At 48.3% G+C, this 19288-nt stretch overlaps 1 protein-coding gene across 1 annotated transcript in view; it reads left to right on the top strand.

Annotated features, from left to right (window-relative positions):
• MAP3K15 (mitogen-activated protein kinase kinase kinase 15) overlaps positions 1-19288 on the top strand; it is a gene marked incomplete at its 5' end in the record, with an annotated part of 129014 nt that overhangs the window by 104257 nt on the left and 5469 nt on the right. The window contains 13 exon segments of the mRNA XM_079727966.1: positions 5998-6155; positions 9532-9715; positions 10386-10548; positions 10976-11150; positions 11910-12026; positions 12123-12191; positions 12826-12931; positions 13874-14099; positions 15744-15767; positions 15769-15854; positions 16733-17008; positions 17625-17884; positions 19104-19188. Of these exon segments, the coding sequence (XP_079584092.1) occupies positions 5998-6155; positions 9532-9715; positions 10386-10548; positions 10976-11150; positions 11910-12026; positions 12123-12191; positions 12826-12931; positions 13874-14099; positions 15744-15767; positions 15769-15854; positions 16733-16845 (1421 nt within the window). The 3' untranslated portion in view covers positions 16846-17008; positions 17625-17884; positions 19104-19188.

The raw sequence follows: 19288 nt of genomic DNA, 5'->3' as shown, positions 1-19288 counted from the left end.
TCCCTTGGGCAGGGCAACTGGGGTGACCCTGGGGGCATGGGAAGCTGCACCTTACTTCTCTTTTTGCTACTTTATTAATATTAAATTTTGAAACTTTGGGCTCTAACACTGTCTCAAGGGGACTGTAGAAGGTGCAAACATGTGTGGCCTCCTTTCAAGTGCACTTATCCTGGGTGGATGTTGAGTTGCTTGAGTCGCCATGGGCCCACACCTTCTGGAGACAGCTCATCCCCAACACCTGTAATGAGAGAGGGTACACCTCCCAGCGCAGGCTCTGCTCTCTCACCCCTTTTAACCCTTGATCTGGGTGGAGGCCTCTGGGCTAGGGGCCCACGGCTTGTGTAACCAGTTATCTGAGACCGCCGTAGAAACATGCGTCTGTGGTCCCTCTCTCACCCCTTGTCTTGGTATCCAGATCATATCTTGGCCCCTCAGTCAAAACTCCTAAATTATCATCCCGTGTCATGTCTTTTCTTTGCTGATAATTTGAAAATCCTTCTTGGGCCGTTGTCCAGGAGCCCCCAATGGATTTCATGTCCCAAGGGGACTGGGTTGATGCCTGTGGGTCTCCTGATCACCTTTTCCTGAACTCTGCACCACTGCACCCATGTAGGTACCTGAGGGACCATAGGAAACCCCTAAGAGAGCCAGATTTAAGGCAAGCAACATTTCCAGGATTTATCCATTCATTTGCTCCCCCACCCCCATGGCATCTTCACTTGGTTTTCTCCACAGAAGCCAGTCTTTGGTACAGCTGATGTACACCCACAGAGTGCACGCTGCCCCGGGGTGGTCCCTTGACTCTTGGAAATAGTTGTGGGGCTCTATTTCTCTTTGTTGGCTGCTTGCTGTGACTGGATGGTTTCCCTATGAATACAGTAATAAATAAAATGGAGCACCCAGTTTTCTATTACTGCCCTGGGCCTAATATGGAAAGAAAGTTATATGGAAAGAAGTCACCTTATGGCTTTGGAAATTCTTGCATCAGCTGCTCTTAATCAGGCAGCTTTTCTTCAGTTGTGCTTCTCCTGGATCCATTACTTAGATCAGGAATGTCATGATCAGCTCCAAATTTGAAGACAGAAGCCCTGGGCTTTAGCTTGAACGAATTCCCTAGCTTCTCTGAGCCTCGGTTTCCCCATATGTAAAATGGGAACAACAGTACATCATACCTCTTCTGCCCGTCCTTATGGAGTTGTGAGAGTCAGATGGACAGTGCTACATGGAGCTGCTGTGTAAGCCATTGAGTGCCAATTGAAAGTCACATGTTGTGGCCAGAAGCCTCCAAGATGGCCCCCAGTGATCCTCACCTCCTGGTATTCACAGCCTTGTTTGTATTCCCTTCCTGTTGAACACTGCCTGGACTTACTGACTTGCTTCTAATGAATAGATTAGGACAGAGTGGTGGTGTGTGACCTGGAGGCTAGGTCAGAAAAGGCAGTGTGGCTTTCCTCTTGCTTTCTCTTGGATTACACACTCTGGGGGAAGCCATATTTTAAGCAGCCTTATGGAGGATCCCATGTGGTGAGAAAACAAAGGCTCTTCCCAACCCCCATGTGAGCTTGGAAGTGAATCCTCCAGCCCCAGTCTAGCCGTCAGATGACTGCAGCCCCAGCCAACACCTTGGCTGCAGTCTAATGAAAGACCCTGGGCCAGATCTACCCAGCCCAGCTGTTACATAACCAGCCCTACATTCCAATCATTAGAAACTGTGTGAGATCATAACTGTTGTTTTAAACTGCTAACATTTGGGGTAATTTATTAATATTTTTTCCTAGCATGCAATAAGTTATTTTTTTATTGGAGTATAGTTTATTTACAATGTTGTGTTAGTTCCAGCTGTACAGCAAAGTGAATCAGTTATACATATATCCACTCTTTTTTTAGATTCTTTTCCCATATAGGCCATTACAGAGTACTGAGTAGAGTTCCCTGTGCTGTACAGCAGGTCCTTATTAGTTATCTGTTTTATATATAGTAGTGTGTATATGTCAATCCCAATCTCCCAAATTATTCCTCTCCCCCTTACCTCCTGGTAACCATAAGTTTGTTTTCTACATCTGTGACTCTACTTCTGTTTTGGTTCATTTGTACCCTTATTTTAGATTCCACATATAAGCAATATCATATGATATTTGTCTTTCTCTGTCTGACTTAACTTCACTCAGTATGACAATCTCTACGTCCACCCATGTTGCTGCAAATGGCATTATTTTGTTCTTTTTTATGGCTGAGTAATATTCCATTGTATATATGTGCCAAATCTTTATCCATTCCTCTGTTGATGGACATTTAGGTTACTTCCATGTCCTGGCTATTGTAAATAGTGCTGCAGTGAACATTGGGATGCATGTATCTTTTCGAATTATGGTTTTCTCTGGGTATATGCCCTGGAGTGGGATTGCTGGGTCATACGGTAGTTCTATTTTTAGTTTTTTAAGGAACCTCCATACTGTTCTGTATAGTGGCTGCACCAATGTACATTCCTACCAACAGTGAAAAGGGTTCCCCTTTCTCCACACCCTCTCCAGCATTTATTGTTTGTAGACTTCTTGATGATGGCCATTCTGACCGGTGTGAGGTGATACCTCATTGTAGTTTTGATTTGCATTTCTCTAATGATTAGTGATGTTGAGCATCTTTTCATGTGTTTGTTGGCCATCTGTATGTCTTCTTTGGAGAAATGTCTATTTAGATCTTCTGCCCATTTTTTGATTGGGTTATTTGTTTTTTTGATATTGAGCTGCATGAGCTGTTCGTATATTTTGGAGATTAATCCCTTGTTGGTTGTTTCATTTGCAAATATTTTCTCCCATTCTGAGGGTTGTCTTTTTGTTTTGTTTATGGTTTCCTTTGCTGTGCAAAAGCTTTTACATTTAGTTAGACCCCATTTGTTTATTTTTGTTTTTATTTTCATTACTCTAGGATATGGGTCAAAAAAGATCTTGTTGCAATTTATGTCAAAGAGTGTTCTGCCTATGTTTTCCTCTAAGAGTTTTATTGTGTCTGACCTTATGTTTAAGTCTTTAATACATTTTGAGGGTTTTTTTGTGGATGGTGTTAGGGAGTGTTCTAATTTCATTCTTTTACATGTAGCTGTCCAGTTTTCCCAGCACCACTTATTGAAGAGACTGTCTTCTCTCCATTGTGTATTCTTGCCTCCTTTGTCATTGATTAGGTGACCATAGGTGTGTGAGTTTATCTCTGGACTTTCTATCCTGTTCCATTGGTCTGTATTTCTGTTTTTGTGCCAGTACCATACTGTTTTGATTACTGTAGCTTTGTAGTATAGTGTCAAGTCAGGGAGCCTGATTCCTCCAGCTCCATTTTTCTTTGGGGTAATTTATTATATAGCAGTAAATAACTAATACGGATGTCATTGCTAAGTCCCTACCTTTAGAAAGAGTGATGTTCACTATGGTTCCATATAAAGCAAATCTCCAAATTTAGCATTAAGCAGACTAATCCTCCAATTGTGAAACAGTTGTACTAAGGACAGTTATTCAGTCAGGGTCAATAAGCCATTGCAATTTGATTTAGTGCTATTTTCTACTGCTGCATAACTTTCTAAGTTTATTTTCTTGCTCTTTTAAGAATTAACTTTTAGCCATTATATTAGTCAGGATCCAGACAGGAAAATTGAAATCACCCCAGTTATTTTTACAGAGAGAATTTAGTTGAAAGAACTGTTGCCTGGGACTTGAGTTATCAGAAAGCAGCGTACATCCCTAGGGCCTGAGGGAGCAAAGGGGAGAGTGGGATTCAAACCTTTCAGTGGGGGGTGCCACTGGGCTGGAGCACGTAACTCTGAGGGGGCAAGATGAGGCTGGTTCTGGAAGTATGGGGGGACAGAAAAGCTGGTAGTGAGCCAAGCACTGCCACTGGAACCAACTGAGGGTCCAAAGTGACGCTTGCTAACTAACCTCTCCTTCCTGTCGCTTGTGCACAGGCATGCTCTCTTCCCCCACCCCCTCCCAACCCACCAGGGAGCAGCAGGCAAAGCAGAAGTGTGGTTTGCACAGTGCCAGACCCAGCGTAGCAGAGCTGAGAGATAACAGCTTAAGAAACAGCACAGTGTCACGTCTTTCCTAAGTTAATGAATTATGGGCTAGTTAGAAGGCACATTCCCTGCCAAGGCCTCTCTCTCTGTTGTTCACTGTAGTAGGCGCCTGTAGGGGATGTGGTGTCACTGAAAGTTCCCTTCCTGGGGCTCTGAGATTTCCTGACACTGCAACAAGTGCTACGAGCCTCCATCTTGCCCAACCCTGCAGCCAACTGAACACTTCCCCACCAGGCTTTCAGCTCGGGAGATCAAAGCCATCATTTTTGCCCTGCTGATTTCTTGCACTCACTGATACAACCTAATGTATATTTAACTTTAAATTAGGAAGAATGAAATAAAATTTAAAAAATTTTTTTAATTTAAATTCATTTCTTCAGTGTCACCAGCCACATTTCAAGAGCCCAACAGTCCTATGTGGCTAGTGGCTACCATACTGAACTGCACAGAATAGAACATTTCCATTATTGCAGAACATCCTATTGGTCAGAGCTGTCGTAGAGCCTTTAAAATGCTCATAGGAGAGAAACAAGCTGAAAAGACATTGGACGTTCAGGAGGAGGAGGATGTAGTAGGTAGCATCTCCAAGCTTAGTTTAACCAATGAGCCCTTTATTTTCATTGATCAAGACTCAGGAAACCTACTTTGGTTTTGTGATCTTGAGGCAGAGACTGGAATTTCTCTGTGCATCAGTGTTCTCTCTTCACACCCTGGCCGATATCATTTCTGAGTTCGCTGTTTATTATAAACCTCTTTGCCAGCACATAGCATCTGCTGCTGTTGCTTCCACATTCCCCTTGCCTCTGGATTAGTTTCAAGGAAAACCAGAGATTTTACTCTTAGCGCCCTTGATTGACCTCCCTGCCCCATCTCTCCAACAACCCCTTCCCCTCCCTGATCACCACCTTCCCTGTGGCAGCCCCTGGTGGCTCATGATCCACAGGAGAAAGTCCAAAGCCAGAGCCTTCAGAACACACAGCGCTCCCGGGTCCACTCTATACTTCACACCCGCGGGCTTTGGGTCAAGCTCTTCACCTCGCCCAAAAGTTCTCCTGTTCCTTTGTCCACCTCTTCGAGCCTCATGGCAGGAGTCTGCTTCACTGGCAGCCCAGCCACCACCCGTTTGGATTGGCCATGTTCATGGCAAGGTCATGCTTTGCCCTGCCTGCTCCTGGCCAATGACTGAGCATGGTGAGGGTACTAGAACCAGTGTGCTGCTCTTCCAGTGGGCAGCTCTGGGTCAGGGCCTCCCCGGCGGCCTGGCCAAAGCTGTCTCAGAGGTGCTCTGCCATCGAGACGCTTCCTTCCCGCTCCTTTCGCGGGGGTCAGACCCGCACTGCACTCTGACAGCTCTCCCTGCCCCGCCAGCTCCACCCCCTTTATCTGGCCTGCCCCGTCTCCCAGTAAATCTCTTGTATGTCTAATTCTGACTTGGTATTATTTCTCAGAGACCCAAACGGACACAGCTAGAGCTTCGCCTGACTCAAGCCAGGCAGAATCAAGCACTGTTCCATCCTTGTTCTCAACGCCTTCTGTGTATACCTGTTAGAGCACTTACTACATTCACCATCACCACTGCCACCCTCCTCGTCACCACGTCTCCTCCACTAGGCAGCGTCTAAAGGTCAGGCACCACATTTCTTACATTCTGGTCCCCCTGTATCTGCCATGCACTAATGTGTGTTGATTGAATTAGATTGGGCCCATTTATCCTTCGAGGGTCTGAGTGATCCTCTGTCAACGTTGACTAGTGTTAAAGAAAGGCATGTTGCATGTCTCTGGTCAAAGAAGAGATGCAGTGACATCATTTACGCATGAGACCAGCCCCCGTATATCATTAATACGAGAGTTAAAGTTCACACACTCGTTTACTAATGGTCCACTTAGTTTTTAAACAATATGGTACCCACCGTCTTTGTTGTATTTTTTCCCAATAGGCACTCTGCAGTACATGGCGCCCGAGATTATTGATCGAGGACCTCGTGGGTACGGTGCCCCAGCTGATATCTGGGCCCTGGGCTGCACCATCATCGAGATGGCTACCAGCAGGCCTCCGTTCCGTGAGCTCGGTGAACCGCAGGCAGCAATGTTCAAAGTAAGACATGTTGGATGATTTAGGTTGCTGGTGTTGGAGAGAGATCATTCAAATCAAAAATCTCCCAATCCAGAAACCTCTCCACAAAGGTGGAAGAGAAAGCAAACAGGTTGTTTTGTTTTGTTTTATTTTTGAATCAGCATAAAATCAGAATGTGATGTGCGTCACAGGCCCGAGAGAGTGGAGTGCTAAGAGGCTGGAAAGCGGAACTCAGCCTTTCCTCTAGCCAAGCAGGTGCAACCCTTTATATCCATGTTCTGAAGAGAAATGCTAACTAGTCCTCAGGTGCAAGGACTAGACAGCACCACTGGTCACAGGAGTTCACCCGAGGTTCCCCTGACAACTAGGGTGACCATTTGTGTTAGCTAATTGGCTTTACCCAAAGGAAAGGTCAACTTGTCAAACCTTTAGGACGGGAGGTAGTTCTAGAGCAAAAGGCTCCACTGAAGTTAGGCTCCTGCTTTCCCACAGAAACCCGGAAATCGGAGCGCTACCTTCCTCGGTGGTGGCATTTCAAAGAGATGGCTCCCAGGTCCTTGAGAAAGACATTTCTGGCAAGAGGCTTATTTGGCTTTTAAAAAGATTTACATACATCTCGAAGAGCAACACAGAACTTAGAATGACAGGTTTTCTAAAGTGAATGCTCTAAGATAGGTGGGGGGGTGTCTCTTTCTTTCTTTCCAACTGAGGGAGTTAAGCTTCTTAGTTAATCTGTACGTGCTCTTACACTGGGTAAGGCTCAAGGGCCGCGTTGGGTGAGTGTCTTTGGAGGACAGGTTTCTGTCTAGATTTGGAGAGGAGGAACTTTGGGTATCAGATGCTGTCTCCTTTGTCCTGCTAAAAGCCTTCCCAGAGCTGACAGGAAGGGTGACCCGTGTGTTGAGGCCCACATGGTACTGACTGGCCCTATGGGTGGGGCTTTACGCTGGACATGCTCCCTTGGGAAGGGACATGCTTGCTTGCGAGCCCAAGGGAAGCTGATGCGAGGACAGCCAGTGTATCCAAGGTCAGGTCTGCGGCTTCTGGCTCCGTGGACGCTTGGAGAAGTTGAAGAGCAGCTGTAGCCTTCAGAGGTTGTTACCAGCACTGACCTTCCCCAGAGCACTTTTGTTTGCCCCAAAGATAAGAAGGAAGAGAGCAGGGTCCCAGAAGGCTAGATGGCCACTGCTTACGGATGACAAGGTCGCAGTACGTGGAAGCAGCCTGATGGAACGTGATTCCAGAGGCCTTTCTTCCTGCTTCTCTACCAAGCCTGGTGGCCTCCCAGGCCTGTCAGCTCCACAGCCTCACCGCCTGCATCCTTGCTAGGCCCTCTGGCTCAGTCTCTTCGGCAGAAGGAACTCAAAGGCCCGAGTGCAGGGCTCTGCCCATGAGCTGGGTGCAGCCTGCTCAGCGGGTTCTGAACGCCCTGTGCTGTGATGCCTTGGTGCACTCCTCAGCCCAGCCCCTGCAGAAGGTTCTCTGAGCTTCCCACCCTCCCAGCAGCTGTCAGGTAGCCCTAAAGCCAAGATCTCAAGTCGATGAGTGTCTCCTGGCACCTGCAATCCAAACAAGACCCTGAACACCGCGGCTGGCAGGCAGCAGTGACCTTCCAGCCTTTCCATGTCTGTCCAGGATGGAGCCACCTGAGGCTGGCAAAGATCTTCCTGCAGCTTCAGTTACAGGCCTCGGAATAAATACCAGCTGGTGGGCTTCCCTGGTAGCACAATGGTTAAGAATCTGCCTGCCAATGCAGGGGACACGGGTTCGAGCCCTGGTCCGGGAGGATCCCACATGCCGCGGAGCAACTAAGCTCGTGCGCCACAACTACTGAGCCTGCGCTCTAGAGCCCACGTGCCTAGAGCCTGTGCTCCGCAACAAGAGAAGCCACTGCAGTGAGAAGCCCGCGCACCGCAATGAAGGGTAGCCCCCGCTCGCCGCAACTAGAGGAAGCCTGCGCGCAGCAACGAAGACCCAACCCAGCCAAAAATAAATACATTTATTTAAAAAAAATAATAACGTAGTGCCCATGTTTGCTCTTCTCGAGAGCCGGGGGAGAAGCTACTCCCTTCCTCTCTGAGTTCTTGTCCTGAGTTTTTGTCTCTGGACCGCCCTAGTGCCCTTATGTCCCCACCCCTCAGGCGAGGGGTGCCAGCTGGAATGTGCCCTGCATTTCAGATCTTGTGGGTTGAATTCTATCCAGTGTTTAGTGTTCTCAAAATCCAAAACTCGTTTTTTGAAAATGTTGTGTTGTGGTAAGAATACAACATGAGATTTACCCTCTTAACAGTATTGTTGACTCAGGGTCCAGCACTGTACAGCAGATCCGCTAGAAATTATTCATCTGTTTAAGTGCCATGCGTGCCCAGTGGGTAGTAATGCCCCATTTCCCCCTCCCCTCAATGCCAAACTCTCCATCCTGCCCACGAGGAGCAGCGTGTCGGAAGCGGCTGGTGTGCCCCTGGTGCAGGGACTTCAGGCTGTGAAGTCGGAGGCTGGCGGTTTGCTCTCGGCAGCGCCCCGGTCTCACTGAGGGGGCAGAGGAGGCCGCGCCAGCCCCATGGTTGCCGAGGAGCTGGGAATGGGGTGCATCTGGAGGACAGAATGGCTTCCACTCCTGGCTCATTGGGTGGGCTTGGAAACGATGAGGAGAAGACTGTGAACGTTAAAGATGACAACTCCTCAGATGAATGGAGAGCCGTCCCCGATGGGAACGGTCACGCAGGATGGATGAGCGGGACTCGTGGAAGCATCCCCGTGTCACAGTGAGATGTGACGACTCAGCCGGAACTCCTGCTCCCCCACAGGGCGCAGGGACGAGAGAGCCTGCAGCAGGACGATGATGAGCTGGCCAGCAGTGGAGCTGAAGCAGAAATTGCAGCAGGAGCCTGAACAGGAAAGGGCAGCGCCGCCTCCCTCAGCCAGTTGCACCCCTTGGGGATGAGGGCGTGGGCCCCGAGTTACCAGCCTCCAGGTTTGCTCTGCCTGTGGTTTACAGCTGGAGGTTGGAGATTTGGACTGTGAACGCGTAGAGGCTGAGAGGCTGGGGCGCGATGCTCTCGGAGGGCCTTTCACACGTGGCCCTTTATCCTGGGCATCCTCCCTGCATAGTGATCACGGAGCTCCAAGAGGACTAGAGCAGAAACCCCAAGGCCTCTTAAGGCCTAGGCTCTGAAACCCCCACCAGTATCACTTCCCCCACAATCTACTGGGCAAAGCAAAGTCCCCAGAGGCCAGCCGGGGCTAGGACATGGGTACCAGTCATTGAGGCCATTGTTGGAATCCATCATCAGCCCCTCCTAGGATGGCAGATACAGGAGCTTTGTGTGGAAGGTATGTACACATGGATTTGCCCGAGACCACACTGTCCCATCGGTCACCTCTGCCTTCAGTGCAGGTAGGGATGTTTAAGATTCACCCTGAGATTCCGGAAACCCTTTCAGCGGAAGCTAAAGCCTTCCTTTTATCCTGTTTTGAGCCTGACCCCCACAAATGTGTCACCGCTGCTGGGCTGCTCCAAGAGGGTTTCCTAAGGCAGGTGAACAAGGGCAAGAAGAACCAAATTGCTTTCAAGTCGGCAGGTGAGGCCTGCTGGGATGGCAGGGGTGACGGCTCTCCCAAGTGCTGAGCTTCCCACATGGTGCCCGTCTTTGTGAAGAGCGGTGGGGCTGGCGCATTAGGTGTGGGACGCAGAGACACAGGGAGCCCATAGGTGACAGCAATGTACCCTCACATACCCAATGCTCCGTTAAAGCCTTTCCTTTGGGATTGTGCCAGGGAGGGAGGTGGGAGGTACCCTGGCTGGGGTTTTGTGTCTTCCCCAGGTGCAGAGCCTGGCGCTTCATTTTTGGAGCCTGGCCTGTCACCCTGTGCTGCTCCCGACCTTGATTAAAGGGTGTCTGTCCTGCAGGCCACCGAAGCAAGGAACCCCTTCTGGGGCAGTAGGTCCTACCGGGCAGTGACATAAGAGTGGTCCCGGTGTGGATGGGGTCGGGAGCTGGGACAGGGTGCCTCAGCATCTTGCACCCAGAGAGCGACTCGCTGTCTCAGCGTGTCCAAAAGGCTGGTTAGAAATGCAGAGTCTCGGGCCCATCCCAGACCCGCTGAAGCAGAACCTCCATCTCCCCAGGATCCCTGGGTGATCGCTTTCACCCCCAGTTAGAGCAGCGCGGGCTTAGGCCCCTGGGTGGGTCACGTGGCCCAAGGGGCTGCCTGGGGCTCACCCTCCCCACCCCCAGCTGCCCCGCACAGAGGGTCCCAGGGGCGCCACGCTGCCCCTGCCCCTGGCAGGGGAGCTGATGGGTGGCAGCAGCAGCAGCGAGCATGGCTCGGTCTCCCCGGACTCCGATGCCCAGCCCGAGGTGTTCTTCCAGAAGTCCCAGACGCCCACGCACCGGCTCAGACACCTGCTCAGGTACGGCCACCCCCCACTCGGGGGACAGAGTCCCTCCCAGGTGTAAACCAGATGGCCGCGAAGGGCTTTCGCTTCCTTTCTGCACGATCAGCAGGGCAGCCGGGGCGGCCACTGACAGTGAGAGAGAGGAGGGCAGTGAGGTCACTCTGTCCCTTCCCCTCTTCTCCTCTTCCTCCCCTCCCCCTCTTCTCCTCTTCCTCCCCTCCCCCTCGTCGCTTCCCCTTCCCTCCTGTTTCCTCCTCCTCACGTCACCCCTTATTCTCTCCCTCTTACCCCCCTCCTTCCCCCTCCCTCCTCCCCCGTCTTTGCCCTGGCCCCCAACACTGGTGCATCGTCCTGAGGGTGGGGCTGCGGCGGAGCCACCTCTCAGCCCCTCCCCCACGGTGTCCCTGGGAGGCGGGGGATTGTCGCCTGCGTTTGTCCGCAGTGTTCCTGATGAGAGCTCGGCCTCAGAGGACCAGAGCGCAGCCTCGTCCCTGGAGGACAGGGACCCGGGCCTCTTCCTGCTGCGCAAGGACAGCGAGCGCCGTGCCATCCTCTACAGAATCCTCTGGGAGGAGCAGAACCAGGTGGCTTCCAACCTGCAGGAGTGCGTGGCTCAGGTACAGGCCGAGTGCGGGAGTTGCAATCCCACCCCCTCTGCCCAAGGCCAGGTCCCGGAAGAGGTCCAAATGGGACTGGTGTTCCTGCTACCCTAGAACATTTGCACAGTTACAATAACCACCCTAAGTATTTCCCAACGTCCTCCCCTTTTCCAACAAAACAAAAGAAAATACAAAAAAAAAAAGACTCCACTGAAGCCTGAATTTGCATTTGCGGAACACTGCGGTGAAACCAGGCACTGATGGGGCAGTGCTGCTTCCTGGTGGAAAACAAGCCAAATGGCAGCACAAAGCCCAGTTAACCCCCTGCTGCACCAGTTGCCCTCAGAAGCTGGGAGAACAGTCGCGTTAGGAAGAAAGGTTACGGGTGGAAATATTTGAGTTTTAACTCATTTTGGATGGGAAAAGTTCCTTCTAGCAAGAGGCCACTGCCCACTATGAACTGTGCCTTGTGACAAGGCTTGTTGGGGGTGGAGGGTGGTTTACAAGGGGTTAAACAGGATGGCAGACCATTCCTTGAGGGGCTTAGTTCTGTTGTTTGCGGGCCAGAGAGGAGAGGGGGCCCCATAACCCTCTAACAGGAAGGATATGGGGGAAATTCCGGGACCAGAGACCGTGTCTCACCTGGGAAATCCCCAGTTCCATTAGCAAATGGACAGTCTGGTTGATTAGTTGCCCACGGTACTTCTTGGATTTTCCCTCCCTCTCTCTGAATTACTCAGTGACTGATTTTTTTGGGGGTGGGGGTTTGGTGATCAGAGTTCGGAAGAGTTGCATCTCTCAGTCGGCCACATCAAGCAAATAATTGCAATCCTGAGAGATTTCATCCGCTGCCCGGAGCACAGGGTGATGGCATCCACGATATCAAAGCTAAAGGTGGTGGGAGGGAGACGCAAAAGGGAGGGGATATGGGAACATATGTATATGTATAACTGATTAAATTTGTAAAAAAAAAAAAAAAAAAAGCTAAAGGTGGACCTGGACTTTGACAGCACGTCCAACAATCAGATTCATCTGGTACTCTTTGGATTTCAGGATGCTGTAAGTGCTCCATTTGGCCTTAGAGAACATGCCAGAAGGTAGGAAGCCCACTGAAGTGGCTCACAGCCAAGACCGTGGAGTTCGATTACCATCATCTCCCGTAGTCTCCATTTCTTCTCACCTGTTTACGCCTGAATCCCGAGTGTCAGCAGTTTTCTAAACACTGAATATGTGTGTACAAGTGACTGGTCTGATTGCATTATGGCCACGGAGAGCAGGAGTATAGGATTTGGGAACGAGTGGCATCTGCCAGCTGGGTAGGTGTGGGGTTTAAGCTTATGTGTCTGCCCGAACAGGTGTGAGTTGCTCCAGGCCCAAGATCATGTCTGGTTTAGCTTTGTGTCTCAAGTCCCCAACACAGAGCTTGAGGTTTCATAGATGCCTCATAAATGTTCGTTGAATAAACAATGAAGAGGCCCATGCGGTAGCTCCGATCTCTGTACCTGTCCCCTAGACCCCCGTGTGACTTGGGGTCAGCTTAAAGGAAGACTCAGTCCAGAAGAAACATAAGTCAGGTAGAAACTCAGGGCAGCATGGTTAACCCTTTATCTCAGAATAGAAGCAAATTCGAATTAGTAAGAACTATTTCTTAAAAGTACAGTGGACCAGAAATCTGGATTTTTGTGATTTGTAGGTAAATAAAATTTTGAGGAACCACTTAATTAGGCCCCACTGGATGTTTGTGATGGACAACATCATCCATCGAGCGGTGCAGGCTGCAGTCACCATCCTCATCCCAGGTAAGGGCCCTCTTTTCGGTCAAGGTCAACTTCAGGTGGCTATGGAAAAGGTCAGACAGGTCCTCTGTATTCACCAGTTGTTGCTTTCCCTTTCCCATCTTGGGTATGTATGTCCCTGCAATTAAGTAAATGATGTCACAGACCCCTTTAGGGCCAAGATTCTGGGATTCTCAGAACATCTCCTGGTGATGTATTTTTACATGCCCCCAGGCATAACTGAGGAGCACGCACCGCAGGTAGACTAAACTCAGGATCTCAAAGGAGCACGGAGCCTGATGGCCTGGATCCTAGTGCGTCATCTTGTGTGCTCAGCAACGCCTCCTAGTTGGTTGACGATTTAACGGCTCAGTCTCCTCTCTCAGAATCATCATGTGGCAGCTACAGAAATCTTTGGCTTTTATAGGCTCTATTTTTGAAATGTTAGAGCAGCTTAATACCCAAGTTGATTCTCCTTCCGCGGTGCCTTCTCCCTAGGAAGGGAGGCTATGCAGCGCTTCGGTTAACACTGCCACTTCCTCTCATTACTTTGCTCCCTCCCTGTCATCCTCTGCCTGCTCCCCTGAATGCACTCTGCCCAGGCTCAGCTTCTGTGAGTGGCTTGTTAAACCCCAGGACTTCATTATTCCCCAGTCCAAGCAGGAAAGTGTTTGTAGTAAAAACACGGGCCTGGGTGTAAGCCCGCTTGTCCCTTTTTAAAACTGCCCTTGGCTAACTAACACTTTGAAGTCTGTTTCCTTATCTGTGAAGTGGTGGGGACCATCTTTTCACTGTAGAGCTAAGTGAAATAGTCTCCCCTCCGTTTTATAAAGTCAGCAGTCCCCTGATGGAACGTCGCGTTGGCCTGGCCGGCCTCTGAACAGCCACGTTTGCTGGCCCGGGACATAAGCTACACCAAGCCTTGGCCTTGTTGAACCGTGGTCCTTTTCTTCCGTGATTCCACAGAGCTCCAAGCCCACTTTGAGGCTGCCTCAGAGACCGAAGGAGTGGATAAGGACACGGATGAGGCGGAAGAGGACTGTGTCCCGGCAGACCCACGCGGGAGCGAGGCGCAGGCGGCGTGTGGGTGGAGCGGGCCCGTTTCAGCAGTTGCCCAGGAGGCCCAGCCCCAGCAGCTCCACCAGCAGCATTTGAGCCTCCAGCTGAGCAAGCTCAGGCAGGAGACCAACAGGTGGGCAGGGGTGGGACAATGACCCGGACCAGCCGGTCAACTCAGTGGTCGAGTGCCTCACCCAGGTCTCAGAAAAGCATCTTTACCCCCAAGGAACCACACAAGGAGATATCCTCAGCTTCAACTGGGGGACTAGAAGGATGCCTCCGTTTTAATGCTAGGAGTCAGAGACGTAGAGTGCCTTGCCACAAGCCGTACTAAAGGCAGCAGATCTTGGAGTTTTCTCTTTACGGAGATGGGTTCCCTGACATGGTGTGTGGGTCCAGCAACTTGGGGGGACATCTGCGGCCCGCCCCTGCCGAAGTAGCTGAGTTGGGGGCCAGTTAGCACTGTGTCGATGGACAGGTATCCCATAACCCTGACCCCAAGGAAGTCTGCCCTGTCCTCTTTGAATCTCTCGTGTTTTGTCATGATCCCTAGGCAGGAATTAGTGAACCGCCTTCCCAGACAGCGGACCCTGGCACTGCCGTGAGGTTCCCACAAGAGTTGGGCTCTTTTGTTTATTTCCAGGCACATAGTAGGTGTTCAAAAAATATTTGTTAAATGAACAAAAAGATTCCCATTTGCGCTGGGGAACCACGTCGTCAGTGGGCTTAGCAAGCTAGTCAGTACTGGTTCCAAATGATGCCTTGTTGCCCAGTGGTCATTGGGAATGCTAAAATTTAACGGGGACAAACGGTGTCAGGCGTACGTATTTTGGAAGAAAAGGTTGTATACACCCCTAGGGGTCTCTGAAGTTTAATTTTAGGCAGATCTAATCATTTCTTTTTAGAAAGGCCCAGAGTTTTAATTAAGTGGTAGTGGTGGCCAAACTTTAAGTTTTGAAAAAATGACAAATGTGAAAGTTGACAGTAGTACTTAGCACTTTTAAAAATGTGTTTCTGGTAAGGTTTATAATCACCAAATTCATAAAATGTTATATATGGGTTCAAAGGTTATTCCTTTCCAGGGTCAATATTGTTATCTTCCATCTCAGTAGAATTAGTAATGAGACAGCAGCCAGCACCTGACTACGAATGGCTGACAGACAGCTCCTACAGACACGCCTGCCCTTGTAGGATAGAGATGCCTTAGCTGCTGTTGGACACAGCAGGAAGGCACCTTTTGCCCTGAGTGATACGAGGGTAACACATCTGTCCTGAGTAGTATCTGTGAGACCAAGCCCCGTGAAGCGTTTAGCGCAGTCTTGGGTAAGTGTTCCCAGTAGTGTCCCTCCCACCTTCCAAGCAGTATCTTTCCTGCAATTCCTCCTTCCCCATAGCTGTTCCAACAGCAGCAGGGCTTCTATCTCCTTGGCTTACTCTCCGGTGAGGAGGGAAGGGCCTGACCACTAGTTTCAGCGACTTGACCTGACTTAGGGAGACAAGTTGGCTGAGTTCTACTGATCACCATGAGGTTATCTTTTGGTTCATGATACATTCTGAGGCAAAATATACCCACGCCCTGAGCGTTGGTCTTTGTTTACAAGGGGAGGAAGCACAAGAAAGGTGCCCATGTACAGGCTGAAACCTGATCACACAACTTTGAAGAAACTAGACTGACCATTGGGATTGTGCCATTTTATTTTTAAACCTCTGTTCAACAGATGTTTGAATTGAATGGTATTAGGCTATCTCTGGAGGATGGCTTTGTTTTTTAAACCAGACTTTTGGAACACCTAGTTCAAAAAGAGAGAGTACCAGAATCTTCTACGGCAAACCCTAGAACAGAAAACTCAAGAATTGTATCACCTGCAGTTACAATTCAAATCTAATGGTGAGTGATTTTCCACTTGCTCTGACTTACGTGTGTGTGACACCATTCAAAATCTGGCTAGTATTCTAGTCAGCCTTGCAACAGTTGAGATTATTCTCGATCAGACCAGTAAGTACTCCAGTAGATTCCAGAATACTGGTCAATAATAAAAAGGAACTACCAGTACATTCAAAACCAGATGAATCGCAAATGCATTATGCAAGTGAGAGAAGCCAGATTCAAAAGGCTACGTATTATGATTCCATAAATGTAGAACATTTATAGAATATTAAAGGCAAAACTACAGGGACAGAAAATAGAACTGGGGGGGACTGATGATAAGAGGCCACGAGAATGTTCTGGCATGATAGAAATCTCTCTATCTTGATTGTGGTGGTGGCTACGTGACTCTGCGTGTCAGTTTTTAGCACTGCATACCTAAAAAGGGTGGTTTACAGCATAAATTATACCTCAGTCAACCAGCCTTATGCATTTGGTGCCCAAAAGGGCTACAGCTGCCTCTTGGAATGTGGAATGGATAAGCTGTGAGGCCAAATCTCAGTATTAAAACCTATTTCCTCATTTGAATTCCAGTGCAGTTAGGGATATGATTCCTTAGAAAAGGCATTTTAAAGATGGGAATACACATTTAAAGGAGGAGATAATTAGTTTGAAGTTTGATATATTAAAGGTATCACAGGTAAGGAACATTTTTAATCTCTGGAAAGTGACTCCAAGGACTATGGACTGTTGCACAGTGTGTAGCAGAGCAGCTGAGGCAGGTTTAGTCCATTTCCCTTTCACATCACATTCTGGAATACTTTATTTCATCCAACTCGTTACTTGAAGAGTTTTGCTGTTACACATCAGTATACAACATAGATTTCTAATCATTACAGAGAATACAGAGAACTCAGCGTCCCCTCCTCGGTCTTACGGGCAGAGAACAGAGAAAGAGCTTGTCGACTGGTTGGTTGCAACTGCAAGGAGCAGGCAGATAAAAAACAATTGAAAAGGTAAACTTACAACCCAACAAACCATTCCTGTGCTATCATTACAGAGCTGCTTAGCTCTTAATGTATTTGATCTTTGTTTCAGATTCTTGAAGAAGGTTATACACTTTCTGATATTCTTAATGATATCACTAAGGAAGACCTAAGGTACCTCAGACTACGGTAAGAATAGCCTCAAAAACACTTTGTGGAACAGAAAATGACTTTTTTGGTGTAATTAGGCTTTTAAGTAAAGCAGTAGAAAACAAAGTGCTGGTAACTTTCCCCCCTTCATTAGCGTTAACTCCCTTTTCTATGGCTCAGTCAGAAAAAAAACTACCAACCTCACTCCAAACTCCGGAGTTTTTCAAGGTTAAAGTTGGGGAAAAGCTGAGAGGGAGCAGAAGCTAAAGGCCCAGTAGAAAAAGTCAAGAGACGGGCCTGGCTGGGAGTGGAGTGAAGAGAGAGACGAGATGCCAGTGGGCTACACCCAAACCCTTCTTTCTTTAACTTGCACCCTGCCTTCTCATCCCCATGTCATCTTAAATAGCCTGCTCTGCACAGATGCAGCAGCACTCCTGTACAATACCTCTCAGGCCATGCCCCACTCCTGCTAAGGCAACATATTCCTATTTTAGTTAAGTTTTCAAGTTAGGGACTGCATTTTTAAGACTAGACAAGTCTGGAAGGATATACTATAGCTTTTGCCATAAGGGCTCCTAAAGAAGTATTCTGCCGTGTTGCTTTGAAGTTGTCTTCTGTTACGACTCTCTAAAGAAGACTCCTGTTTGTTTCGTAGTGCTGGTCTCCTCTGCAGGCTCTGGACTGCAGTCTCCCAGTACAGAAGACAGGCTCAGGGGGCCCCGGCAACCCAAGATGAGGCTTAATCAATCAGCTAAGCCAGGGGATGGAGGGAGCAAAGAGCTGACAACATACACACGAATTCTGCTGCACTGACACAAGGAAAACACCACTCGTTCAATGAACAATTTAAGAAATTGAAGTTTTGAAGAATTATGGAAAAAATTTTAACCTTTTATTTACCAACATGTTTTCAAGGTGAGTAGAACTTGTATGTATTGTGAAAACAGTGATTGTAAAACCTGGTCTTGACATCCCAGAGTATTAGGGAATCCTTAAAAATGAATTTTTTTTTCTTTTGGGCGGTACGCAGGCCTCTCCCGTTGCGGAGCACAGGCTCTGTGGCCATGGCTCACAGGCCCAGCCGCTCCGCGGCATGTGGGATCTTCCTGGACTGGGGCATGAACCCATGTCCCCTGCATCGGCAGGCGGAATCTCAACCATTGCACAACCAGGGAAGCCCTTAAAAATGAATTTTAATTTATGGAAAGGTGAAACAACAGGTGTTGAAAGTAACAAAAAGGCTGGGAATCACTGTTTTAGATTATACATTCCATACATTACTATTAACTGGAATTACACTTAAAATTCAAAAAAGATAAAATTGCTGAGAAAACCATAATTCAAAAAGAGACATGTACCAAAATGCTCACTGCAGCTCCATTCACAATAGCCCAGAGATGGAAACAACCTAAGTGTCCATCATCAGATGAATGGATAAAGAAGATGTGGCACATATATACAATGGAATATTACTCAGCCATAAAAAGAAACGAAACTGAGCTATTTGTAATGAGGTGGATAGACCTAGAGTCTGTCATACAGAGTGAAGTAACTCAGAAAGAGAAAGACGAATACCATATGCTAACACATATATATGGAATTTAAAAAAAATGTCATGAAGAATCTAGGGGTAAAACAGGAATAAAGACACAGACCTACTTGAGAATGGACTTGAGGATATGGGGAGGGGGAAGGGTAAGCTGTGACAAAGCGAGAGAGAGGCATGGACATATATACACTACCAAACGTAAGGGAGATAGATAGTGGGAAGCAGCTGCATAGCACAGGGAGATCAGCTCGGTACTTTGTGACCACCTGGAGGGGTGGGATAGGGAGGGAGGGAGATGCAAGAGGGAAGGGATGGGGGAACAGATGTATATGTATGACTGATTCACTTCGTTATAACACAGAAACTAATTTTTAAAAAAAGATAAAATTGATAAGAATATGCCTTGTATTTAATGTTTGCTATGAATGTAAATAGAAAACTATTAAGAAAATAGCTTCACATTTATACTGCATGTATAAATGGAGAAAACTAAGTTATTTGGCTTTAAAATGAAGTCGTCTTATTTAAAAATCGAATTGTCCCTCCACCCCTGCCTGGTTATAATAAATATTGTGTTTTATTAAGGAGAGAAATGATGGTTCAGTGTGAACAGGCTTCAGCACCGACATGCACACGAATGGGGGCGTGTGTGCACGCTAGGGTACACCAGGTAAGCTGCTGGGCACTGGGAGGGACAGGACCATGATCTCGCCCCACAAAAAGGTGGCAGAGTTGGACAGGCATATAAGGAATTGTTTTCCTTTTAGTAA

The sequence above is a fragment of the Hyperoodon ampullatus genome (genome assembly GCF_949752795.1).
Source record: "Hyperoodon ampullatus genome assembly, chromosome: X".
NCBI lineage: Eukaryota > Metazoa > Chordata > Mammalia > Artiodactyla > Ziphiidae > Hyperoodon > Hyperoodon ampullatus.
Note: the sequence above shows the minus strand (reverse complement) of the source record. Positions and strands in the feature narration are given on the sequence as shown.